The sequence below is a fragment of the Sciurus vulgaris genome (assembly GCF_902686455.1).
Source record: "Sciurus vulgaris genome assembly, chromosome: 17".
In the NCBI taxonomy this organism is placed as follows: Eukaryota; Metazoa; Chordata; class Mammalia; order Rodentia; family Sciuridae; genus Sciurus; species Sciurus vulgaris.
The window spans coordinates 55530102-55549964 of NC_136478.1; the positions used below are offsets into that span (position 1 = coordinate 55530102).

Genomic DNA, 19863 nt, shown 5'->3' on the forward strand with positions numbered 1-19863 from the left:
GGAGTCCCCACTGGAATTTTGACTTCCTTCTCACATCCTCACACACCAAGATCTCAAGGGCTGTCTGCAAGGATTCCAACCCTGCTGCACATGGTCTGGCCTCTCAGGCCTTCCTTTGAAATCCTGGTGGAAGACTCCATGACCCCTAACTCCAGCATGCAGAACCACCTCATCCCCACAAGGCTCTGAGGGCATCTAAGAAACCTGAAAGTCTGTCTCATCATCAAAGCTCCACAGGCCTTCCAGGGCAGAAAGCTTTGGGAAAGGGGTTCAGGGCTTTCTCCATGGACCCACTGTCCAGTGCCTGCTTGGATCTCTGCCCCCTGCTTTCCCACACAGTGCTCTGTGGCTCCTCTAGCCATGATTCAAGCAGACCCAGGTGAGGCTAGTGCCAGTGCAGCCCTTGGTGCATCTGTGAGGTGCTGGTTCTGCAGGCACACAGAATGGAAGAGTGAAGAGGTCATGGCAGCTCATGCCAAGATTTTAGCGGTAAACTTGGGGAGACTGTCAGGAGTTTGCTTCAGGGGTGGGGGTGCCATAGAAAGTCCCCATGGGGAAATGCCTGGTGGAGCTATGGGAGTGGATCTGCTGCCAGGACCTCAGACATGCAGAACAAATGGCATCATACAGCCACTAAATAGGAAAGCCACAGACATCACTGCACTGCCCAGCACAGCAGACATGTAGGCTTGAGCAGTCACCCAGGGCTGGCAGCGCTGTCCAAGGCCCTTGGACACTACAGTCTGCACGGGTTGCCAATCAGGGAGCTTGAGGCTTAGTGTCTCAACTATGCTGGTGCCTATGACCCCTTTCAGTGGTTAATGTCCAGGAATATTTTACCCTGTGCTTGTTCTGCCCTTGTATCTTGGAAGCATGTAACTTTTTTTTTTTTTTTTTGGTTTTACTCTTTGTTCAGGAAACTGAACCCAGTGCCTTGTGCTTGGTGTGCCAGCTGTCTACCTCAAAGCTGCACCCAGCTTGTAAATTGATTTGTTTATTTTTTATTTTGTTTTTATATTAGATGAGCTCACAGTTGGTTAGAATTTGCCTTGAGTCTTGAATGAGTCTTTGAATTTGGCTTTTTATTGATACTGGAATGAGTTCAAATTTGGGGACTTTTTTATTACTGCATTATAGATAGACATAATAATGGGGTTCATTTTGATATAATTATAAAAGCATGGAGTATGATTGGCTCCATTTCAGCCTCCAGTACCTCCTGTTATGTTCTCCTCTTCCTTCCCCATTTCACTTCTTTCACTCTGCTTGTTCTCTTTCCATTTATTGATTATTTTTTTAAGTGTGCTTTATATATATACGTGAAGGTGAAGTTCAGTATGGTGTATTCATACATGCACATAGAATAGCTTGGTCAATTGCATTCCACTCTTCCTTACTCTCCCTCTCAGTCCCCTTTCTCTACTCCACTGATCACTCTTCTGTTTTCATGGAAATTATCACTGCCTCCTTTTCATCTGCTTATTTTGTCTAGACACATCAAGTTAAAAAACTGCACATAAAGGAAAGCAATTAAGGGTATGAAGGGAGAAATTATTGAATGGGAGACCTTTGTCACCTATTCCTCAGATAGGGGATTAATATCTAGGAAACATAAAGAACCCAAAACACTTCACACCAAAAGAACAACAATCCTCAGATATCCAATCAATAGGACTGTGACCCATGGTGAGACAGACATAGATCTTGGGAGCCTGGGGAGGGATGCTTTAGTTTGGATATGACTTGATTGTGTCCCCAAAGACTTATGTGTTGGAAGTTTGGTCCTCAAGGTGACAATGTTTAGAGTTGATGGAACTTTCAAGAATTGGGACCTAATGTGAGGTGGTTAGGACATTAGGACACAGCTTGGAAGGGATTAGTGCTTATCTCATGGGGTGAGTGAGTTCTCATGAGAGCAGGATATTTAAAATAGTGAGCCTGACTCCATGGTCATCTCTGTCTTCCTGTCTCATGCATACTCTTTTGTATACTTCCACCATCTGTGATGATGCCCTCATCAGAACTGAGCAGGTACAACAAACATGCCCTTAGACCTCCAGAACTGTCAGCTAAATGAGCCTCCTTTCATTAGGCCTCATCCAGTCTCAAGTATCTTGTTATAATAATAGAAAGGAGATTAATATGGGTCACTAATGGAATAGGTAGACAACCTGCAAGAAGAGATTGGTGATGGTAGTAGAGCAATAAAATTTTTTGAAAGATTAAAAAGAAATGCTAGATGGCAAAAACATTGTGTGAAAGTTAAACTTATGAGTGAACTTGACTGAGCTATGAGGTGCCCAGGTGTTTGGTCAATCATTATTGTGTCTGTATCTTTGAGGAAGCTTTGGATGAGTTAGCATTTAAACTAGCAGATGAATAAAACAGGAAGACTTCCTTGATGTGGATGGACCTCACTCAACCATCCGAAGGAGTAAACAAAGGCTGGATCTCCTTAATGAACTGAGTGATTGTGTCTCCCCAGATTCATTTGCTGCTTTGCTGCAATTCTAACCCCAACATGATGGTATTTGGAGTTGGGGGTCTTTGGTGGTGATTAGGTCATGAAGGTGGAGCCCTCATAATTTAGATTAGTGCTCATAAAGAGGGACTCCAGAAATCTCTACTCCCTTTCTGCCATGTGAGGATATGACTAAAGTTGGTGGTGTGCACCTGGAAGGGGACCTCAGCAGAACGTGACCCTTCTGACCTGGCACCAGATCTCAGACATGCAGCCAAGAAAGTGTGAAAAATAAACTTCTGATGTTGTTTTTATTTATTTATTTTATTTGGGGGTGTTCAACTAAAGTCTTTAAAATTTTTTATTTTTTTATTTTTAGTTATACATGACAGTAGGATGTATGTTGACATATAAACATGGAGAATAACTACCTATTCTTGTGGTTGTATATGGCTTGGAGTTACACTGGTCATGTATTCATATATGAACATAGGAAAGTTATGTTTGATTCAATCCACTGTCTTTCATATTCCATTGCCTCCTCCCTTCCCTTCATTCTCCTTTGTATAATGCAATGAACTTCTATTCTTCCCTCCCCATCCCTTCTAGTATGTTAGTATACATATATCAGAGAGAACATTCAGCTTTTGTGTTTTTGGAATTGGCTTATTTCACTTCACATGTTAGTATCTAGTTCCATCCATTTACTGGCAAATGCCATAATTTACTCCTGATGTTTATAAGTCACCCAGTCTATGGCACTTTGTTATAGTAGCACAAACGGACCAAGAAACCCTTGCTTGAGTAAGAGAGAATTCCACCTTCTTGTCTCCAAACTGGGACATTGGTGGTGGTGTTTTCCCCCATCTTCAGACTCAAAGTGGATGGCAGTTCTTCCTGGGCTGCAAGCCTGTTTGTCTTCAGACTGGACCTACACCAGGGACACTTCTGCTTGTCAGTCTATGGGCTAAACCACTGGTTCTCCTGCATTTCCTGCTCACTGACTCACCATGAATCTTGGGTCTGGAGGCCTCCACAATTGCATGAGACCCTTTCTGTACTTTCAACCAGCCCAGGTTCTTGTGTGCCTTTCAAGGAGCAGTTGTCCTGGTTGGATAAGTGACAGGCGGCAGCACTGGTTCTGTACTTAGTCTCTTTCTGCTGGCTGTTAATACTTCTCCATGTATGTTGGCTCCACCCCAAGCACCCTCAGTCCCTACAGAGTCATCCTTTCTTTTCCATAAGATCCAGCTTCTGTTTCTTCCTAATTTTGGAGACTTTTTCTTGCCTATAGAATCTAATGCTCTGTAGGAATCCTCTCACTTATATTCTCACTGTCATTTTTCACCAGTCAACACTGCTTTGCTTACTACAATTACCTTTAACATGCTATGGCTTCTCTGTGTTTACCGAGGGGAGTCATCCCACTATAGAGAAACCACACTGCACATCCTTTTGATATAGGACCTTCTCTCTATTGTCAGGCCCCTGGGAGGGACCTTAAGTTTCTGTGGGAGATTCCAGGTAGGTGGTGCAATCTTGTGTTGAGAGGGTAAGGTGGCTCAAATCCACAGGGATAGGACCCTTCTAGACCTCACCTTCTGTATGGCTTCAAATGGCTATTTTTCTGTGTCCTTTTAATATTCTCCATAATAACCTCATAAATAACAACAAAACAGTAGATTCTTAGCACCCTAGAGTTTGACAGGGAAGGTCTGGGAGATATGCCCTTCAGATACTCAGAGGGCAACCTGTCTTGGAGAAAGGTCCTGTGGGGCATCCCCTTGGGCATTTCTGAGGTGGATGATCTGAATATGGTTTGAGTGTGTCCCCTGAGAACTCACGTGCTGGAATCTTGGCCCCATTGAGGGTGGTGTTGACAAAGCAGAAGCTTTAATAGGGCAGCACTCAGGGTGCTGTCCTCAGAAGGGATTAATGTAGTTCTTAAAATATACTTGTGACTGTCTGAGAAAATGGGTTGTTACTTTTGTAAAAAGGAAACTGGACCCCTGTCTCCTGCTTCCTGTCTCACGTGTGATCTCTCCTGCTCACATGAGCCCTCACCCTGATCCCCTCCACCATGCTGTGACATAGCCGGGAAGCCCCATTAGATATGGGGACATGGGCCCCTCAATCCAGAAAGTTCAGTCTCTGAACTTCAAAACTCTGGGCTTTAAAAAGCCTCTTTTCCTTATAAAGCACCCAGCCTCAGGTGTTTTGTTAGAGCAACCCAAAACAAAGACAGAAGTTCTTCAAGAAATCCAAAGAAACTCACCGTGATTTCATCTTTAACAAAAAATTTTCTGAAAATTTCAGAAATGTTCCATTAGAAGAGACAGGAATTTTGAACCTTTTTTATTTTCTGAATCCAGAAAGATCTGGCACTTCTATGTATATGCTCTAAAAATTTTGCCTGAAAACTGGACATTTTACTTTTATTCCATCTTATACCTCTGTTCTGTCTCAATGTGGCTAAAATAAATTGTTAGAATTCTGTCTAGAAATATTTCAACCAAATGCATGAGTTCATTATGTATTATTTTCAAATAACAGGTATCATTGTTACTGAACCTTGCACAGTATGTTGAGCTCCTTTCTTCTCAGATTTCCATTACAGTTTCCCTTCTTCTCTCAGCTTCCACCAAGTCAGACCAAGGCCCCTCCAGCCCACATGACATTTCCTTCCACAATCTTCTAGTGTCCCTCAGACTAATCTCACTGGGATCCTCTTTGTGAATACATTTTGACACAGTGAGATAGCACTTCACTTCCCCTGGCCTTACTTCTGAGTCCTTCCTTGCTCTCTCTGCCATCTTCAACCTTCCTTTAGCTTTGCCTGTGTGTCTCATGGAGTGCATTGTTCATTGCTTGGCCTGTATGCCTCGTCCAGGTTGGCCCTGAAACTACAGGTGCTGATCCTGTAATGGAAAGAGAGAAACAGCTCTGATGTGTGTTTATGAAATCTCCATCAACCTTTTGGCATGTTCTCACCGTTTCTGAGAACAGGGAGTGCCTCTGCCATTCAACTGCACAGGAGACTCAAATTTCCAGACAGTACAGTGGCCTTGAGTGGTGTGGACACCTGCATGTTTTTTAGGGTAAACAGCTTAAAAGTGTCATTTTGATCTACAAAACCCCCAAGCACAGCTATTATCGAGGGGACACTCTCATCCCCAGCACTAGCCCACATGTCTTGCTTCAGTTTGGCAAAGTCTCAGCCCAATGGGATAGGCTCTCTGTTGATTCTTAGACCAAATCCAGGCCCATTAATCATGGCAAAAACAGCACCAAACCCGCACCTCCAATAAAATAAGAAACAAAAACCAAAAAAACAACAAAACAAAACAGGGGAATCTCAGCTGTATAAGGACATTCAATGTATACATTCTGCAGGGGAAATCAAGGCTGGAATATGCAGTGCAACCCCATACAGACAGGAACAGAATGTAGACCATTTCTGAGTTGCTATATATTGAAACAATAAAGGCAAATCAGGGGTATGAAGATGGACTGTGCTTTAAATGCCACCTTTTATTTCTTTCATAATGGGAATTGAACCCAGGGGCTTTTTATCACTGAACTTCACCCCAGACTTTTTATTTTTGTCTTGAAGCAGGGTGTTGCTGAATTGCCCAGACTGGGCCTTGAATTTGTGATCCTCCCCTGCCTCAGTCTCGGTCACTACAATTATAGGCATGACCACGGCTCCCAGGTGAGTAGTGCCTTTTGAAATTGGGCAGTAAACCTGCCTGAAACTTCATTGGAGGAAGATGGCAGAGAGGTATCATCATCAATATCAAGCAGTGCTCTGCTTTGCTGTGGTAGGGAGACACTTTCTGTCTTCCACTGCTCACTAGCAACATCGTTGAAAAGACTGAGGAACCAGGAGACAGTCACTGCCTCACTGCAATATGTGTGGAAATGCAAGAGGCCATGGAGTATTTGCCTCTGATGCCCACAAGCCAATACTGATTTGAAAACAAATAAATCCACAAAGAAAGTAAAAACAGTGCACGGGTTTGGTGCTGGGACAAGTGCCTCATAGCCCTGAAGACTGAGGGTCCCCAGAGTGTGGGGTGAAGACATCCCAGCATGGCAGGAGTGGAAGAATACAGATCTCATTATGTGTTTCACAACTCAGAGTTGCCAATGAATCCCCACAGCCCTAGGTGACAACCTGCGGACTACCTGACCATGTGTGACCTCCCGCATGTTACTCCCCTCCCTGCTACCCCCCCATCAATAAAACAGTCACTTCCTACATCACCCCCATCCAGGCCTCCCTGTCCCAGCTCAGCTTCCAGTCTCTGCTTGCAGGCCTCCCTGGCCTTTCTCCTGAGTGACTGCTCTCCCCAGGCTCCACTCAGGCATCTCCTGCCCACCATACTAGCCTGTTCCCAGTGAATCTCTGGTGCAGTTTTACATGCCTGCTGTGCACCCATAGGGACTCATGCTTACATCTCACTGTGCTTATTGTGACAGCCTGTGACACTCCTGCTTGTTTGTTCATTTTGATTATTTACATATTATTAAAGACATGTATAGGTGATCCAAGATGGCAGACTAGAGGGTGACTGCATCTCCAGTGGCTCCAGAATCCAGGATTCAATAAGGGGAGGCATTGAGAGACTCGGACGAAAATAGAACCACGGGGTGAGTCTCCCCCACCCGGTGAAGCTCGGCCCAGGCGGCAGGCCCGGATTTGGGCGACCTATTAGAGTAGGGCAGGGCAGCTAGAGTCTCCCCCAGGCAGCCCTGAGCACTCCGGCGGTGGGCTTCTCCCACAGGGCCAGATTCTCCAGCTTCTCGGAGCAGGCCCCCAGAGAGAGCCTTTCTACACAGAACCAGCTCCAAGTCCCTGAGCCAGCACGCAGCAAGCTCAGGCCCACCCGCAGGTTGCTTCAGAGACCAGGAGAGGGCAGCCAGGGACTTTCCCAAGCAGCCCAGCTCCCTTCGGCAGGAAGCGCCTTTCTAGGCTAGTTTCTCGGAGCAGACCGCTCAGTGAGAGCCTTTCTACACAGAGCCAGCCACAAGTCCCAAAGCCAGTGGAGACCTCCGACCCACAAGCAGCCTCTGGGACCAGGGCAGGGCAGCCAGAGACCTCTTCAAGTGGACCTGTCCCCTCCGACCGCAGTCTTTTTCCACGGGGCAATCCAAGATGGCGGACTAGAGGGTGACTGCATCTCCAGTCGCTCCAGAACCCAGGATTCAAGAAGGGGAGGCATTGAGAGACTCAGACTAAAATAGAGCCACGGGGTGAGTGTCCCCCACCCAGTGAGGCTTGGCCCGGGCGAAAGGCCCAGATTTGGGTGGCTTATTAGAGTAGGGCAGGGCAGCTAGACTCTTCTCCAGGCAGCCCTGGGCACTCAGGCAGTGGGCTCCTCCAACACAGCCAGCTTCTTGGAGCAGGCCCCCCAGTGAGAGCCTTTCCACACAGAGCCAGCTCCAAGCCCTGGAACCAGTAGTGGGCTAGGGGCAGCTTTCTTCAAAAGCACTGCACTATCAAGTTACTCCAAGACTTCAGGCTACTGAAGGCTGGGAGGTGATACACTAGAAATCTACAGGGACACTATAAGCCAATAGAGGAAATATGCAATATCACAGAGTCCCACTGACATCTGACCAATATAAGAAAACAAGGGAAAAAAATGTCCCAAACAAACCTAGATACTATATCAATAAAACCCAATGACAACACAGCAGAAGAAATGTCAGAAAGGGAGTTCAGAATGCACATAATTAAACAATCAGGGAAACAAATGAGGAGATGAAAGAGAAATGCAGGCATTGAAGGAGGAGATGAAAGAGCAAATGCAGGCATTAAATGATTGCACCAATCAACAGTTAAAAGAGCAAATATGGGAAGCAAAAGATCATTTCAATAAAGAGTTAGAGATGCTGAAAAAAAAAAACCAAACAGAAATCCTTGAAATGAAAGAAACAATAAATCAAGTTAAAAACTTCATAGAAAGCATAACCAATAGGATAGAACACCTGGAAGACAGAACCTCAGATATTGAAGACAAAATATTTAATCTTGAAAACAAAGTTGAACAAACAGAAAAGATGGTAAGAAATCATGAAAAGAATCTACAAGAATTATGGGATATCATGAAAAGGACAAATTTAAGAATTATTGGGATTGAGGAAGGCTTAGAGAAACAAACCAAAGGAATGAACAATTTAATCAATGAAATAATATCAGAAAATTTCCCAAATCTGAAGAATGAAATGGAAATCCAAGTACAAGAGGCTTATAGGACTCCAAATATACAAAATTACAATAGACCCACCCCAAGGCACATTATGATGAAAATACCTAACATACAAAATAAAGACAGAATTTTAAAGGCTGCAAAGGAAAGAATCAAATTACATTCAGGGGGAAACCAATACGGATATCAGGAGATTTTTCAATCCAGACCGTAAAAGCTAGAAGAGCCTGGAACAACACTCAACAAGCCTGGAAAGAAAACGGATGCCAACCAAGAATTGTATACCCAGCGAAACTTACTTTCAGATTTGACGATGAAACAAGATCCTTCCATGATAAACAAAAGCTAAAGGAATTTACAAAAAGAAAGCTGGCATTACAAAACATTCTCAGCAAAATATTCCATGAGGAAGAGATGAAAATCAATGATGCAAATCAGCAATGGGAGGAACTAGCCTAAAGGAATAGCCAAATAAAGGAGAAACCAATCATGTCAAAAAACAAAAATGAGTGAAATGACTGGGAATACAAATCATATCACAATAATAACCCTGAATGTTAATGGCCTGAACTCATCAATCAAAAGACATAGACTGGCCGATTCGATTAAAAAGAAAAATCCAACAATATGCTGCCTGCAAGAGACTCATCTCCTAGAAAGAGATACCCATAGACTAAGGTGAAAGGATGGGAAAAAACATACCATGCACACGGACAAGGCAAAAAAACTGGAGTATTCATCCTCATTTCAGATAATGTGGTCTTCAAGCCCAAACTAGTCAGAAGGGATAAAGAAGGACATTACATACTGCTTAAGGGAAGCAAAAATCACCAAGACATAACAATCATATATACCTATGCCCTGAACATTGGCTCCAATACCCAGAGATTAAGTAATACACTATTATATGATGAATGGATAACAGAAGACATCAGGAGGGAAATAAAAAAATTCTTAGAAGTAAATGAGAATAAAGACACATCATATCAAAATCTCTGGGACACTATGAAAGCAGTACTGAGAGGAAGATTTTTTCACGGGGCGCATTCAACAAAAGAAGTAGAAATCAACAAATAAATGACTTAACACTACAGCTCAAAGCCCTAGAAAAAGAGGAGCAGACCAGCACCAAAAGTAGTAGAAGACAGGAAATAGTTAAAATCAGAGCCGAAATCAATGAAATTGAAACAAAAGAAGCAATCAGAAAAATTAACAAAATAAATAGTTGGTTCTTTGAAAAAATAAACAAAATTGATAAACCCTTAGCCACACTAACAGAGAGAAAGAGAGAAAACTCAAATTACTAAAATTCGGAATGAACAAGGTTATAACACAACACACAGGAGTGAAATACAGAACATAATTAGAAGCTATTTTGAAAATCTATACTCCAACAAATAGAAAACCTCGAAGACATCAACAAGTTTCTAGAGACATATGAATTACCTAAACTGAACGAGGAGGACATACACAACTTAAATAAATCAATTTCAAGCAATGAAATAGAAGAGGTCATCAAAAGCCTACCAACAAAGAAAAGTCCGGGACCAGATGGGTTCTCAGCCGAGTTCTACAAAACTTTTAAGGAAGAGCTCATTCCACTACTTCTCAAAGTGTTCCATAAAATAGAAGAGGAGGGAACGCTCCCAAACTCATTCTATGAAGCCAATATCACCCTGATACCTAAACCAGACAGAGTCTCATCGAGGAAAGAAAATTTCAGACCAATAACCTTCATGAACATCGATGCAAAAATTCTCAACAAAATTTTAGCAAATTGCATACAAAAATATATTAAAAAGATAATGCTCCACGATCAAGTGGGTTTTATCCCAGGGACGCAAGGTTGGTTCAACATCAGGCAATCAATAAATGTCATTCACCGTATCAACAGACTAAAAGTTAAGAATCACATGATTATTTCAATAGATGCAGGAAAAGCATTTGATAAAATACAGCATCCCTTCATGCTCAAAACACTAGAGAAAATTGGGGTAGTGGGAACATTCCTTAACATTATAAAGGCCATCTATGCTAAGCCCATGACCAATATCATTCTAAATGGTGAAAAACTGAAAGCATTCCCCCTACAAACTGGAACAAGGCAGGGATGCCCTCTTTCACCACTTCTATTTAACATTGTTCTTGAGACTCTAGTCACAGCAATTAGACAAACCAAAGAAATTAAATGGATACGAATTGGAAAAGAAGAGCTCAAACTATCCCTATTTGCTGACGACATGATTATATATTTAGGGGAACCTGGAAATTCCACCAGAAAACTCTTAGAACTCATAAGTGAATTCAGTGAAGTAGCAGGTTACAAGATCAATGCTCATAAATCCAATGCATTTTTATACATAAGTGATGAATCCTCAGAAAGAGAAATTAGGAAAACTACCCCATTCACAATCGCCTTGAAAAAAAATAAAATACTTGGCAATCAATCTCACAAAAGAGGTGAAAGACCTCTACAATGAGAACTATACAACACTAAAGAAAGAAATTAAAGAAAACCTTAGAAGATGGAAAGATCTCCCATGTTCTTGAATAGGCAGAATTAATATTGTCAAAATGGCCATACTTCCAAAAGTGCTATACAGATTCAATGCAATTCCAATTAAAATACCAATGATGTACCTTACAGAAAAAGAACAAGCAATTATGAAATTCATCTGCAAGAATAAGAAACCCAGAATAGCTAAAGCAATCCTCAGTAGAAAGAGCGAAGCAGGGGGTATCACAATAACAGACCTTCAACTCTACTACGAAGCAATAGTAACAAAAATGGCATGATATTGGTACCAAAATAGACAGGTAGATCAATGGTACAGAATAGAGGACATGGACACAAACCCAAATAAATACAATTTTCTCATACTAGACAAAAGTGCCAAAAATATGCAATGAAAAAAAGATAGCCTCTTCAACAAATGGTGCTGGGAGAACTGGAAAACCATATGCAACAGAATGAAATTAAACCCTTATCTCTCACCCTGCACAAAACTCAACTCAAAATGGATCAAGGACCTCAGAATCAGACCAGAGACCCTGCATCTTATAAAAGAAAAAGTAGGTCCAAACCTTTAACTTGTTGGCTTAGGATCAGACTTCCTTAACAGGACTCCCATAGCACAAGAAATAAAAGCAAGAATCAACAACTGGGATAGATTCAAACTACAAAGCTTTCTCTCAGCAAGGAACTATCAGTAATGTGAAGAGAGAGCCTACAGAGTGGGAGAATATCTTTGCCACTCCAGATAGAGCGCTAATTTCCAGAATCTATAAAGAACTCAAAAAGCTCTATACCAAGAATACAAATAATCCTATCAAAAAATCGCCTAAGGAAATGAACAGAAACTTCACAGAAGAAGATGTACAAGCAATCAACAAATATATGAAAAAATGTTCAACATCTCTAGTAATAGGAGAAATGCAAATCAAAACTCCCCTAAGATTTCATCTCACCCCTCAGAAAGCTTGGAATGGAACCATCATTTGACCCAGCTATTCCACTCCTTGGCCTATACCCAAAGGACTAAAAATAAGGATACTACAGATATACAGCCACATCAATGTTCATAGCTGCTCAATTCACCATAGCCAGATTGTGGAACCAACCTACATGCCCTTCAGTTGATGAATGGATAAAGAAACTGTGTCATATATATACAATGGAATATTACTCCGCCATGAAGAATGATAAAATTATGGCATTTGTAGGCAAATGGATGAAATTGGAGAACATCATGCTAAGTGAGATAAGCCAATCTCAAAAAACTAAAGGACGAATGATCTCGCTGATAAGCAGATGAGGACATATAATGGGGGAAGGGAGGTGTTAGTGTTAGGGTTAGGATTAGGTTTAGGGTTAGGGATAAGGAGGGTGGTAAGAATGGAGGAAGGAAGGACTGTATAGAGGGAAAAGAGGGGTGGGAGGGGTGGGGTGAAGGGAAAAAATAACAATGAATCAAACAACATTGCCTTATGTAAATTTATGATTTTTAATTTAGAAAAAGACATGTATAGATAAGAAAGATTCCAGTTCGTAATTTTTACCAATTAAAAATGAAAGTCTCCCTCCCTCTTTGTATTGCAACCCCCACGACACTCCCAGAGAATGATGCTGTTCCTAGTTTCTGGCTTTAACTTCATGATTCCTTTTGTGGTTCTTGGGGCTCAGCTCTAACACAAGCTGTGGGATTTTTAATAAACTACTTAACCTCTCTGAGCTTCTATTTCCTCTACAAAGTCAATGATATAGTGATATGTGCCCATGGTGGGATTATAAACATCAAATAAAATATTTGTAAACATGAATATCCAGGCATATTCCTTTGAATTGCTACCATATGAAATGCATTTCTGGTAACATGTTTGTATAGAGATTTTTCAGGACATAGGAACTTGTATGCTATTACTTCTATCTCTTTTAGCAGCCCATAACAATTTCCCCTAATGTCACAAAACTAGTCTTAGAAAACCACAGAAAAGCCCATCAGGGGTTGCTGCATGATATGAAGCACTGGAGACAACTACTGTACTAAGGTGTTGAGATTTGACTCGATATCCACATGGAAGTCTAATGAAGAACACTCTGCAAGAGCAGAAAATATGACCTGTTTCTTCTTCACTGAAACCACAGTGCCCTGTAGCAAGATACACTGTAAAAGAATTGTGCCAGTCTTACTGAAGATCTAAATTATCAGCACCATAGCTGACACACCACTGGCACCTATCCAGGAAAGGCCCTCAGGAGCATGAGAGGGAAGAAGCTGAGGAATCAGCAGGTAGGAACAAGCCCAGAAACAGCCCTGCAGGAGAGCCCCTGACATGCCTCCTGCCTAGCTGGTTTCTACACATGCCCTGTGAAGATTTTTCACAAGATAACTTTGTTTGACTTAGTATTGCCATGTTTCCACAGGGGAAATTTTTTTTTTTTTTTTTTTTTTTTTTTTTTTTTTTTTTTTTTTTGTGGTGCTGGGCTTGAACTCAGGGCCCTGTGCATGTGAGGCATATAACTGAACTGTATACACATGGGGGTATAACTGAGTCATATCCCCAGGTTGGAAAATGTTCTTATAGTAGAAATAGATGCATTGAAGAATACCCACACACTGCAAAATCAGAGAGAATTTCACTGACTCCCTTCGATGTCCTGGTTGTGTGAGGCTGCTGGGTGGAGCAGGGGGACTCACAGCTACTGCAACAGTAGGCGTCCACATTCCTGAAGCCCCTCCTGTTTCTCAGGCTCTCTAAAGTCTCTCACAGGACAGCTCCTTCACCCCAAAACTCTCCCTTATGTCCCTTTGGTGGTCACTTCTTTCTAATCCCTGGAAACCACGATCAGTTCTCCATCCTTGCACTTTTGCCTGTCCAAGAGCTACTTCTTTCTCCACCCATAATGTTGATGCTGTCATTTATGGGTGACAAGTTCTGCTTCCTCAGATATTGAAGATTAACACCAGAGAAGCATGCTGAGGCAAACATATGGAGCAGATCTTATTTATAGGTAGTAACACTGAAGGGGGCCATGGCTGGTGTTCTGGAATCCCAAGAATTCAGCGTGCCCTGCACTTTTTATAGACTAGAATCTCCTGCTCTCTCCTCCTTATCTCTCTCCTTCCTGCCTATGTGACTACAGGTCCAGGAGATGTCTGTGAGATGGCAAAATGTGAGAAGCAGATGGGCAGGGGCAGGGCCAAGTGGAGTGACCCAGGCAGGAGGGGCCCAGGGGGTAGTAATTAGCAATTTCCTGCCCACAGCCTCTTGGGAAGGGGCAGGTAAACTTGGTGATCAAAGGGCTCTGGGGACATTGACTTTCCTTTCTCCCAGGGTGGTCTCCCACTTCCAGGACTCAGACGGCCTCCATTTCTCAATTCCACTGGATTCCCTGTTCTACACTAACTGCCTGTCCTCAATTCTGGCTTCTCTGTCTTGGAGATCCATCCATGTAGTTACCAGGCCTCTATTGATAGGTTGGTTTTTTTTTCCCTTTTATTGCTGGGTTGTATAGATACATCAGCTTGTCCATCAATTCACCCATTGATAGATATTTGTGTTGTTTTCCATTTGGCTTTATTACCAGTAAAACTGCCATGAACATTCTTGTGCTTTTTTGTGGAAACATGTTTTTGTGTCACTGGGGTGAGTGTCCAGGACAGTGAGAGATGGGTCATGAGGTGAGTGAAGGTTTCATTATAAGAAACTCCCAAACTCTTTCCCAGAGTGCTGGTTCCATTTCTCATTTCCACCACTACTGTAAAAAATGTTCCCCTTATACTAAGCGTGAGGTAATAGTTCCTCGTGGTCTTCTTTTCAGTCCCCTAAGGACTCATGATGTTGAACACTTTTCAAGTGCTTATTGGTACCTATATCTCCTGTTTGGTTAGGTGCTGCTCTTACTTGTACTGAGTTGTTTGTTTTCTGTTTACTTTTTGAGAACTTTTCAGATACTAGCAAACACTGGATACATACTTCCACATATATGCATGCTCAGCATAGAAATCCTGTGTTAAATATGAGATGGACCAATATTGCACCCCACAGAAAAATGAGTTTTGACAAATTCTATTTATAAATGTCTTATTTATTTATTTATTTATCTATTTATCTATTTATTTATTTATTTATTTTTAAGTTTGGAAGTGTTCTCTCTTCTTTTTTTTCTCCCCTTTTGAACCTGGGATCTCATGTATAGGAGGCAAGTACTCTACCACGGAGCTACATCACCAGCCTTTTTATTTTATTTTGAGACAGGGTCTGGTTAAGTTGCTGAAGCTGTCCTTGAACTTGTGATCCTCCTGTCTCAGCCTCCTAAGTAGCTGAGATTACTGGCGTGTGCCAACACATCCAGGTTGCATTGTATATTTGGATTCATCCTGATATGAATTTTATATAAAGTATGAGGTACCCTTACAGATTCTTTTTCCCTCTGGCTTGGGCCACAACTGTTCATTCTTAATTCTATTTCCCTTGAGTCTCTCAAACCATAACATGGTGATTTTTTTTAAATCCTCCATTGGATTCATGTTTGATTTCTGGCATTAGTTTAGGTGCTCTTCCATCCACACATCCTCTACATGTTTTATCAGACTCCTGCCTAAGTATTTCATGGGGGGTTGTACCTGGCAGTGTTTTTCATTGTCAGTTTCCAGCTGTCCAAGCTAGGGTAGAGAATTCCTGAGTTTGGGTACTGACCTTGCATCTTTCATCCACCCTCATTTCAGTGATCAGTTCCAGGAGATTTTCTGTGGGTTAGGGCCATGTCTCCCCTTGTTCCCTGGTCGTCCTGCATGTGTCCACATGAACCATGGGGGCACAAGAGCTACTGCAAGGTCATTGTCATTTTCATCTCTTCTAAAGAGGCTGCCACAAGGAAGCCTCTGCTGGCCACCCACCAGCATGGATGATGAGGTCTGAGGTTTTCCAGCTCAGCCCCTGAGGAGAGAGCTGAAGGCTGTGAAGTTGTGTAGCTGCAGCAGGTGTTCTTGGCCTGGTCACAGTCTCTAATTTTCTTTTTTCAGTCAGTGGACTCCATTTATTAATTGTCATCGTGGCAAGGGACATAGGGAGCTGGCACCTGTGGCTCACCTTGCTTTGTCTATGCAAGTAATAGAACTGTCTGACTCCAAAAAAGTCTTGTTTTTGTTGTTGTTGTTTTTTCCTGGAAGTATCTATCAGTCCTGATTTTTACCTCACAGTAGATTCCATGAGATTTTCAGATGTTTCAGTTATAGAGATTAATTCTCCTATGGATCACTCCTATTATTTTCCTCCACCATTTTGTTCTCCCAGGATTTCTATTTTATGGGGTCTTGAATTTCTGGGTTGCTGCTCAGTCATGAATGTGGCATCAATTTAATTAGCTAAGATGGAAATGATCTTTTTTTCTAGAGCAGTTTTGTGTAAATGAGGGTGTGGCAGTGGGATGAGGGTGGTCTTTACAAGCAGCACTCCTGTTGGGGTGCAGGGGCCAGGAGAAGGCATGGCAAGAACCTGACACCCACACAGACACATCTGCAGGAGGAGAGGAGGGTGGGGCCATATGTGCAGCAGATAACTCAAGTACTGCACACCTTGTTTAGAGAGAAGGAGGAGGAACAGAAATCTCCCTGATGTTACAAAATCCTTCAGTGACTCTAAAGCTTCTGCCAGACCTCTCCTCCACCCTCCCAGCCTTTTCACTGTGACTCAGAGGAAGTCCCTGGAAATCAGGGTGGGGAGGGCCACACTGCCAGAATATTGCACATCACACATGTGATAGTGATGGTGACAATAAAATAGTGGTATGAAACATGGATGGTGCATTTCTAGGACAAGGAATTGTACAAATAAAAGCACTGACCCTCCCTCTGCTCTGTCCTATGACTCCGTTCCTCTTTTGTTCTCCCAAGACTCTGTTCTTCCTCTAGTCCATGCTGAAATTCCATAATTCCTCCCTAATATCTGAAGAATTCTTCACATTTCAGGTGGGGAGGTAGACTGAGATGCAGGGCTGAGATGCCTTGAAACTTCCAGGGTGGATAGAAAGGGAAGCCTAGAAACAGCCAGTGGTTGATGGGGACTTGCACACAAATCTCAGGTTCCACTCAGTAGCAATGAAAAATAGGGCACTTTAATCAATTTGAAAACTGGTATGTGCTTTCATCTGTGGGTGTTTCCTACATGCAGATCCTTTGTGCCCAACCCTTCCCATGGACAGCATTGCATCCGGATAGTATGTGATGGGAGGTCCCCCCTTCAGATTCCTCCCTAGGTGTCTTCATAACCCTTTATAAGGCACAGATCAAGGTCCCAGTTGACCTGGTTTTTCGGCTGCTCTGCCTCCCTCTGCTCCACTACCTAACCAGAACCATGCTGCTCAGAATCTTTGGTAAGGAGGGTCCAGCCCCACGTTGAGCCTGAGCATTCTCTTACCCCTTTGTCCCTCTGAACCTCAAACTCAGTTCTCTCTTCTGTGTTCAGTTCTCAGCTTCCCACCTGGTAATCACCCCACTGTCCTTCCTGACTTCCCTGCACCTTCTCTGCCCACCTGAAAATTTCAGAGGGTTCACTTTTCCCAGAGCCCTCCCTGCATTTCCTCACCTGCCAGCCCTGACCTGACTCCACAGTCAGTCTCAAAATCCACTCAGCCATTACCAGCAACCCAAGAAGCTCAGTAACATCATTTTTGGTCCCTGATTACAGCCAGTTGGCTACTGTGATCCCAGCATCACATTTATTACCCTTCTATTCTCAGCTTTTCTCTTCATACCTTCACTTCTGGACTCAACATGCTCAGGACTCACAGGTGAGAACAGGGGGGTGAGGAGGGAGGAGGTGGTTCTGTGGATGGGGTGGGTACTAGGCTGGTCCTTGGAACCCACTCAACCTGACTCTTCCAGATAGTGGCCTGTTGCTGTGCCAGCCAGTGCCCTGGTGTGGGGACCGAATCTACAACCCCTTGGAGCAGTGCTGTGACGATGACACCATCCTGCCCCTGAACCGTACCCGCCTGTGTGGCCCCAACTGCATCTACTGGCCCTGCTTTGAGTTCTGCTGTCCAGAGTCTTTTAGTCCCCAGAAGAAGTTTGTTGTGAGGCTGAAAGTCCTGGGTGTGAAGTCCCAGTGCCACTCAGCCCCCATCTCCAGGGACTGTGGCAGGTAAGAGCCCTGACCCTGGCTGTGGAGGGTGGGGAAACAAGTCTGAATGTCTGTACTTCACATTTTGAAAAACCTTTGTCCTGAGGTCCCAATCTCTTACCCAATCTTTTTTTTTCTTTTTCTTTTTCTTTTTTTTTTTTTTTTTTTTGTACCATGGGTGCTTAGCCACTCAGCCAAAGTACTAGCCCCTTTTCCCCCCAGTTTAGTTTTTGTGTGTTTTGTTATTTTTTATTTGTTCTTTTTAGATATAGATGACAGTATTAGGATCCCATTCTTGTGGTTGAACATGATGCAGTTTCACTGGTATGTTATGTTATGTTAAGTTAAGTTATGTCCAATTCCTTCCACTGTCTTTCCTAAACCCATGTCTCCTCCCTTCTCTTCATTCCTTCTTGTCTAATCCAATGAACTTCTATTCTTCCCTGCCCCTTCTTATTGTGTGTTAACATCCACTTATCAGAGAGAATATTCAAACTTGTGTTTTTGGGACTGTCTCATTTCACTTAGCATGGCAGTCTCCTATTCCATCCATTTATCAGTCAGTGCCATAACTTCATTACTCTTTATGACTCAGTTATATTCCATTGTGTATATATAACACATTTAAAAAAAAACAAACATTCATCTGTTGAAGGACACTTAGGTTGGTTCTATAGCTTAGCTAGTGTGATTTGAACTGCTAAAAACATTGATGTGACTGTGTCACTATAGTATGCTGATTTTAAGTCCCTTGGTTATATAGAGAGGAGTATATCGTTGGGTCAAATGGTGGTTCTATTCCAAGTTTTCTGAGGAATCTCCATACTGCTTTCCAGAGTGGTTGCAATACATTGCTGGTGGGATGGCAAATTGATGCAACCACTCTAGCCCTTTTTTATTTTATTTAGAGTTGGGGTCTTGTTAAGTTGCTTAGAGCCTCAGTAAGTGGCTGAAGCTGGCTTTGAACTTGTGATCCTCCACCCAAGCTGCTAGGATTACAGGAGTGCACCACCACATCTAGTTCAAATCTTTTAATTAATCTTCTTGTCTGTGAGTCATAATTTCTTGTTTTTTCCTTCTTTGTAGCAGAGAGATATTTGCTCAAAGAAGATATAGAAGACAACCATCTTTCACTAAGGCAACTTCCCAGAAGAGACTGAGGTAGCCTTCACCTTCGAGGGACTTAAACTAATTGCCAGTTAATTTTTCAAATATACCTATATTGTGATCTGCTGTTTGATGATTTGATGAATCTCTGAATGGCAGAGCCACCCTCTGATTGTATGAGCTATGGTCTGCCTAAGCATCCTCCAAAGGTCCATATGTTGATGTGGTTCACAGGGTGGTGCTATTGGGAATGGGTGGAACTTTGAGATGTGGGACCTAGTGGTAGACTCTTAGATTATTGATAGAGTACAGTAGGGGACTGATCTGGTAATCATCTAAGTATAAGGGGGACAATTTTCATCTACAACTGTACATTTTCATCTTGTTTTCAAATTTTACCTGAGTGTTCATTCCCAACGTGTTTAAGTGAAAAATCTCTTGATGACTTTGCCTTTT

The 19863-nt window shown here is 42.6% G+C and overlaps 3 protein-coding genes across 4 annotated transcripts in view; all 3 read left to right on the plus strand.

The window, feature by feature from the left end:
• Window positions 1–19863, plus strand: part of LOC306647874 (insulin growth factor-like family member 4) — a 454704-nt gene that overhangs the window by 258632 nt on the left and 176209 nt on the right. The window lies entirely within an intron of this gene.
• The window catches only part of LOC306647881 (insulin growth factor-like family member 3), a 272092-nt gene that overhangs the window by 218430 nt on the left and 33799 nt on the right, over window positions 1–19863 (plus strand). Inside the window, exons 2-4 of the mRNA XM_079117462.1 lie at window positions 17918–17968; window positions 18067–18321; window positions 19387–19461. Of these exons, the coding sequence (XP_078973588.1) occupies window positions 17952–17968; window positions 18067–18321; window positions 19387–19461 (347 nt within the window). The 5' untranslated portion in view covers window positions 17918–17951. The remainder of the gene's footprint in view (window positions 1–17917; window positions 17969–18066; window positions 18322–19386; window positions 19462–19863) is intronic.
• Window positions 17501–19863, plus strand: part of LOC306648507 (insulin growth factor-like family member 4) — a gene marked incomplete at its 3' end in the record, with an annotated part of 178131 nt that continues 175768 nt past the window's right edge. Inside the window, exon 1 of the mRNA XM_079118699.1 lies at window positions 17501–17551. Within this exon, the coding sequence (XP_078974825.1) occupies window positions 17533–17551 (19 nt within the window). The 5' untranslated portion in view covers window positions 17501–17532. The remainder of the gene's footprint in view (window positions 17552–19863) is intronic.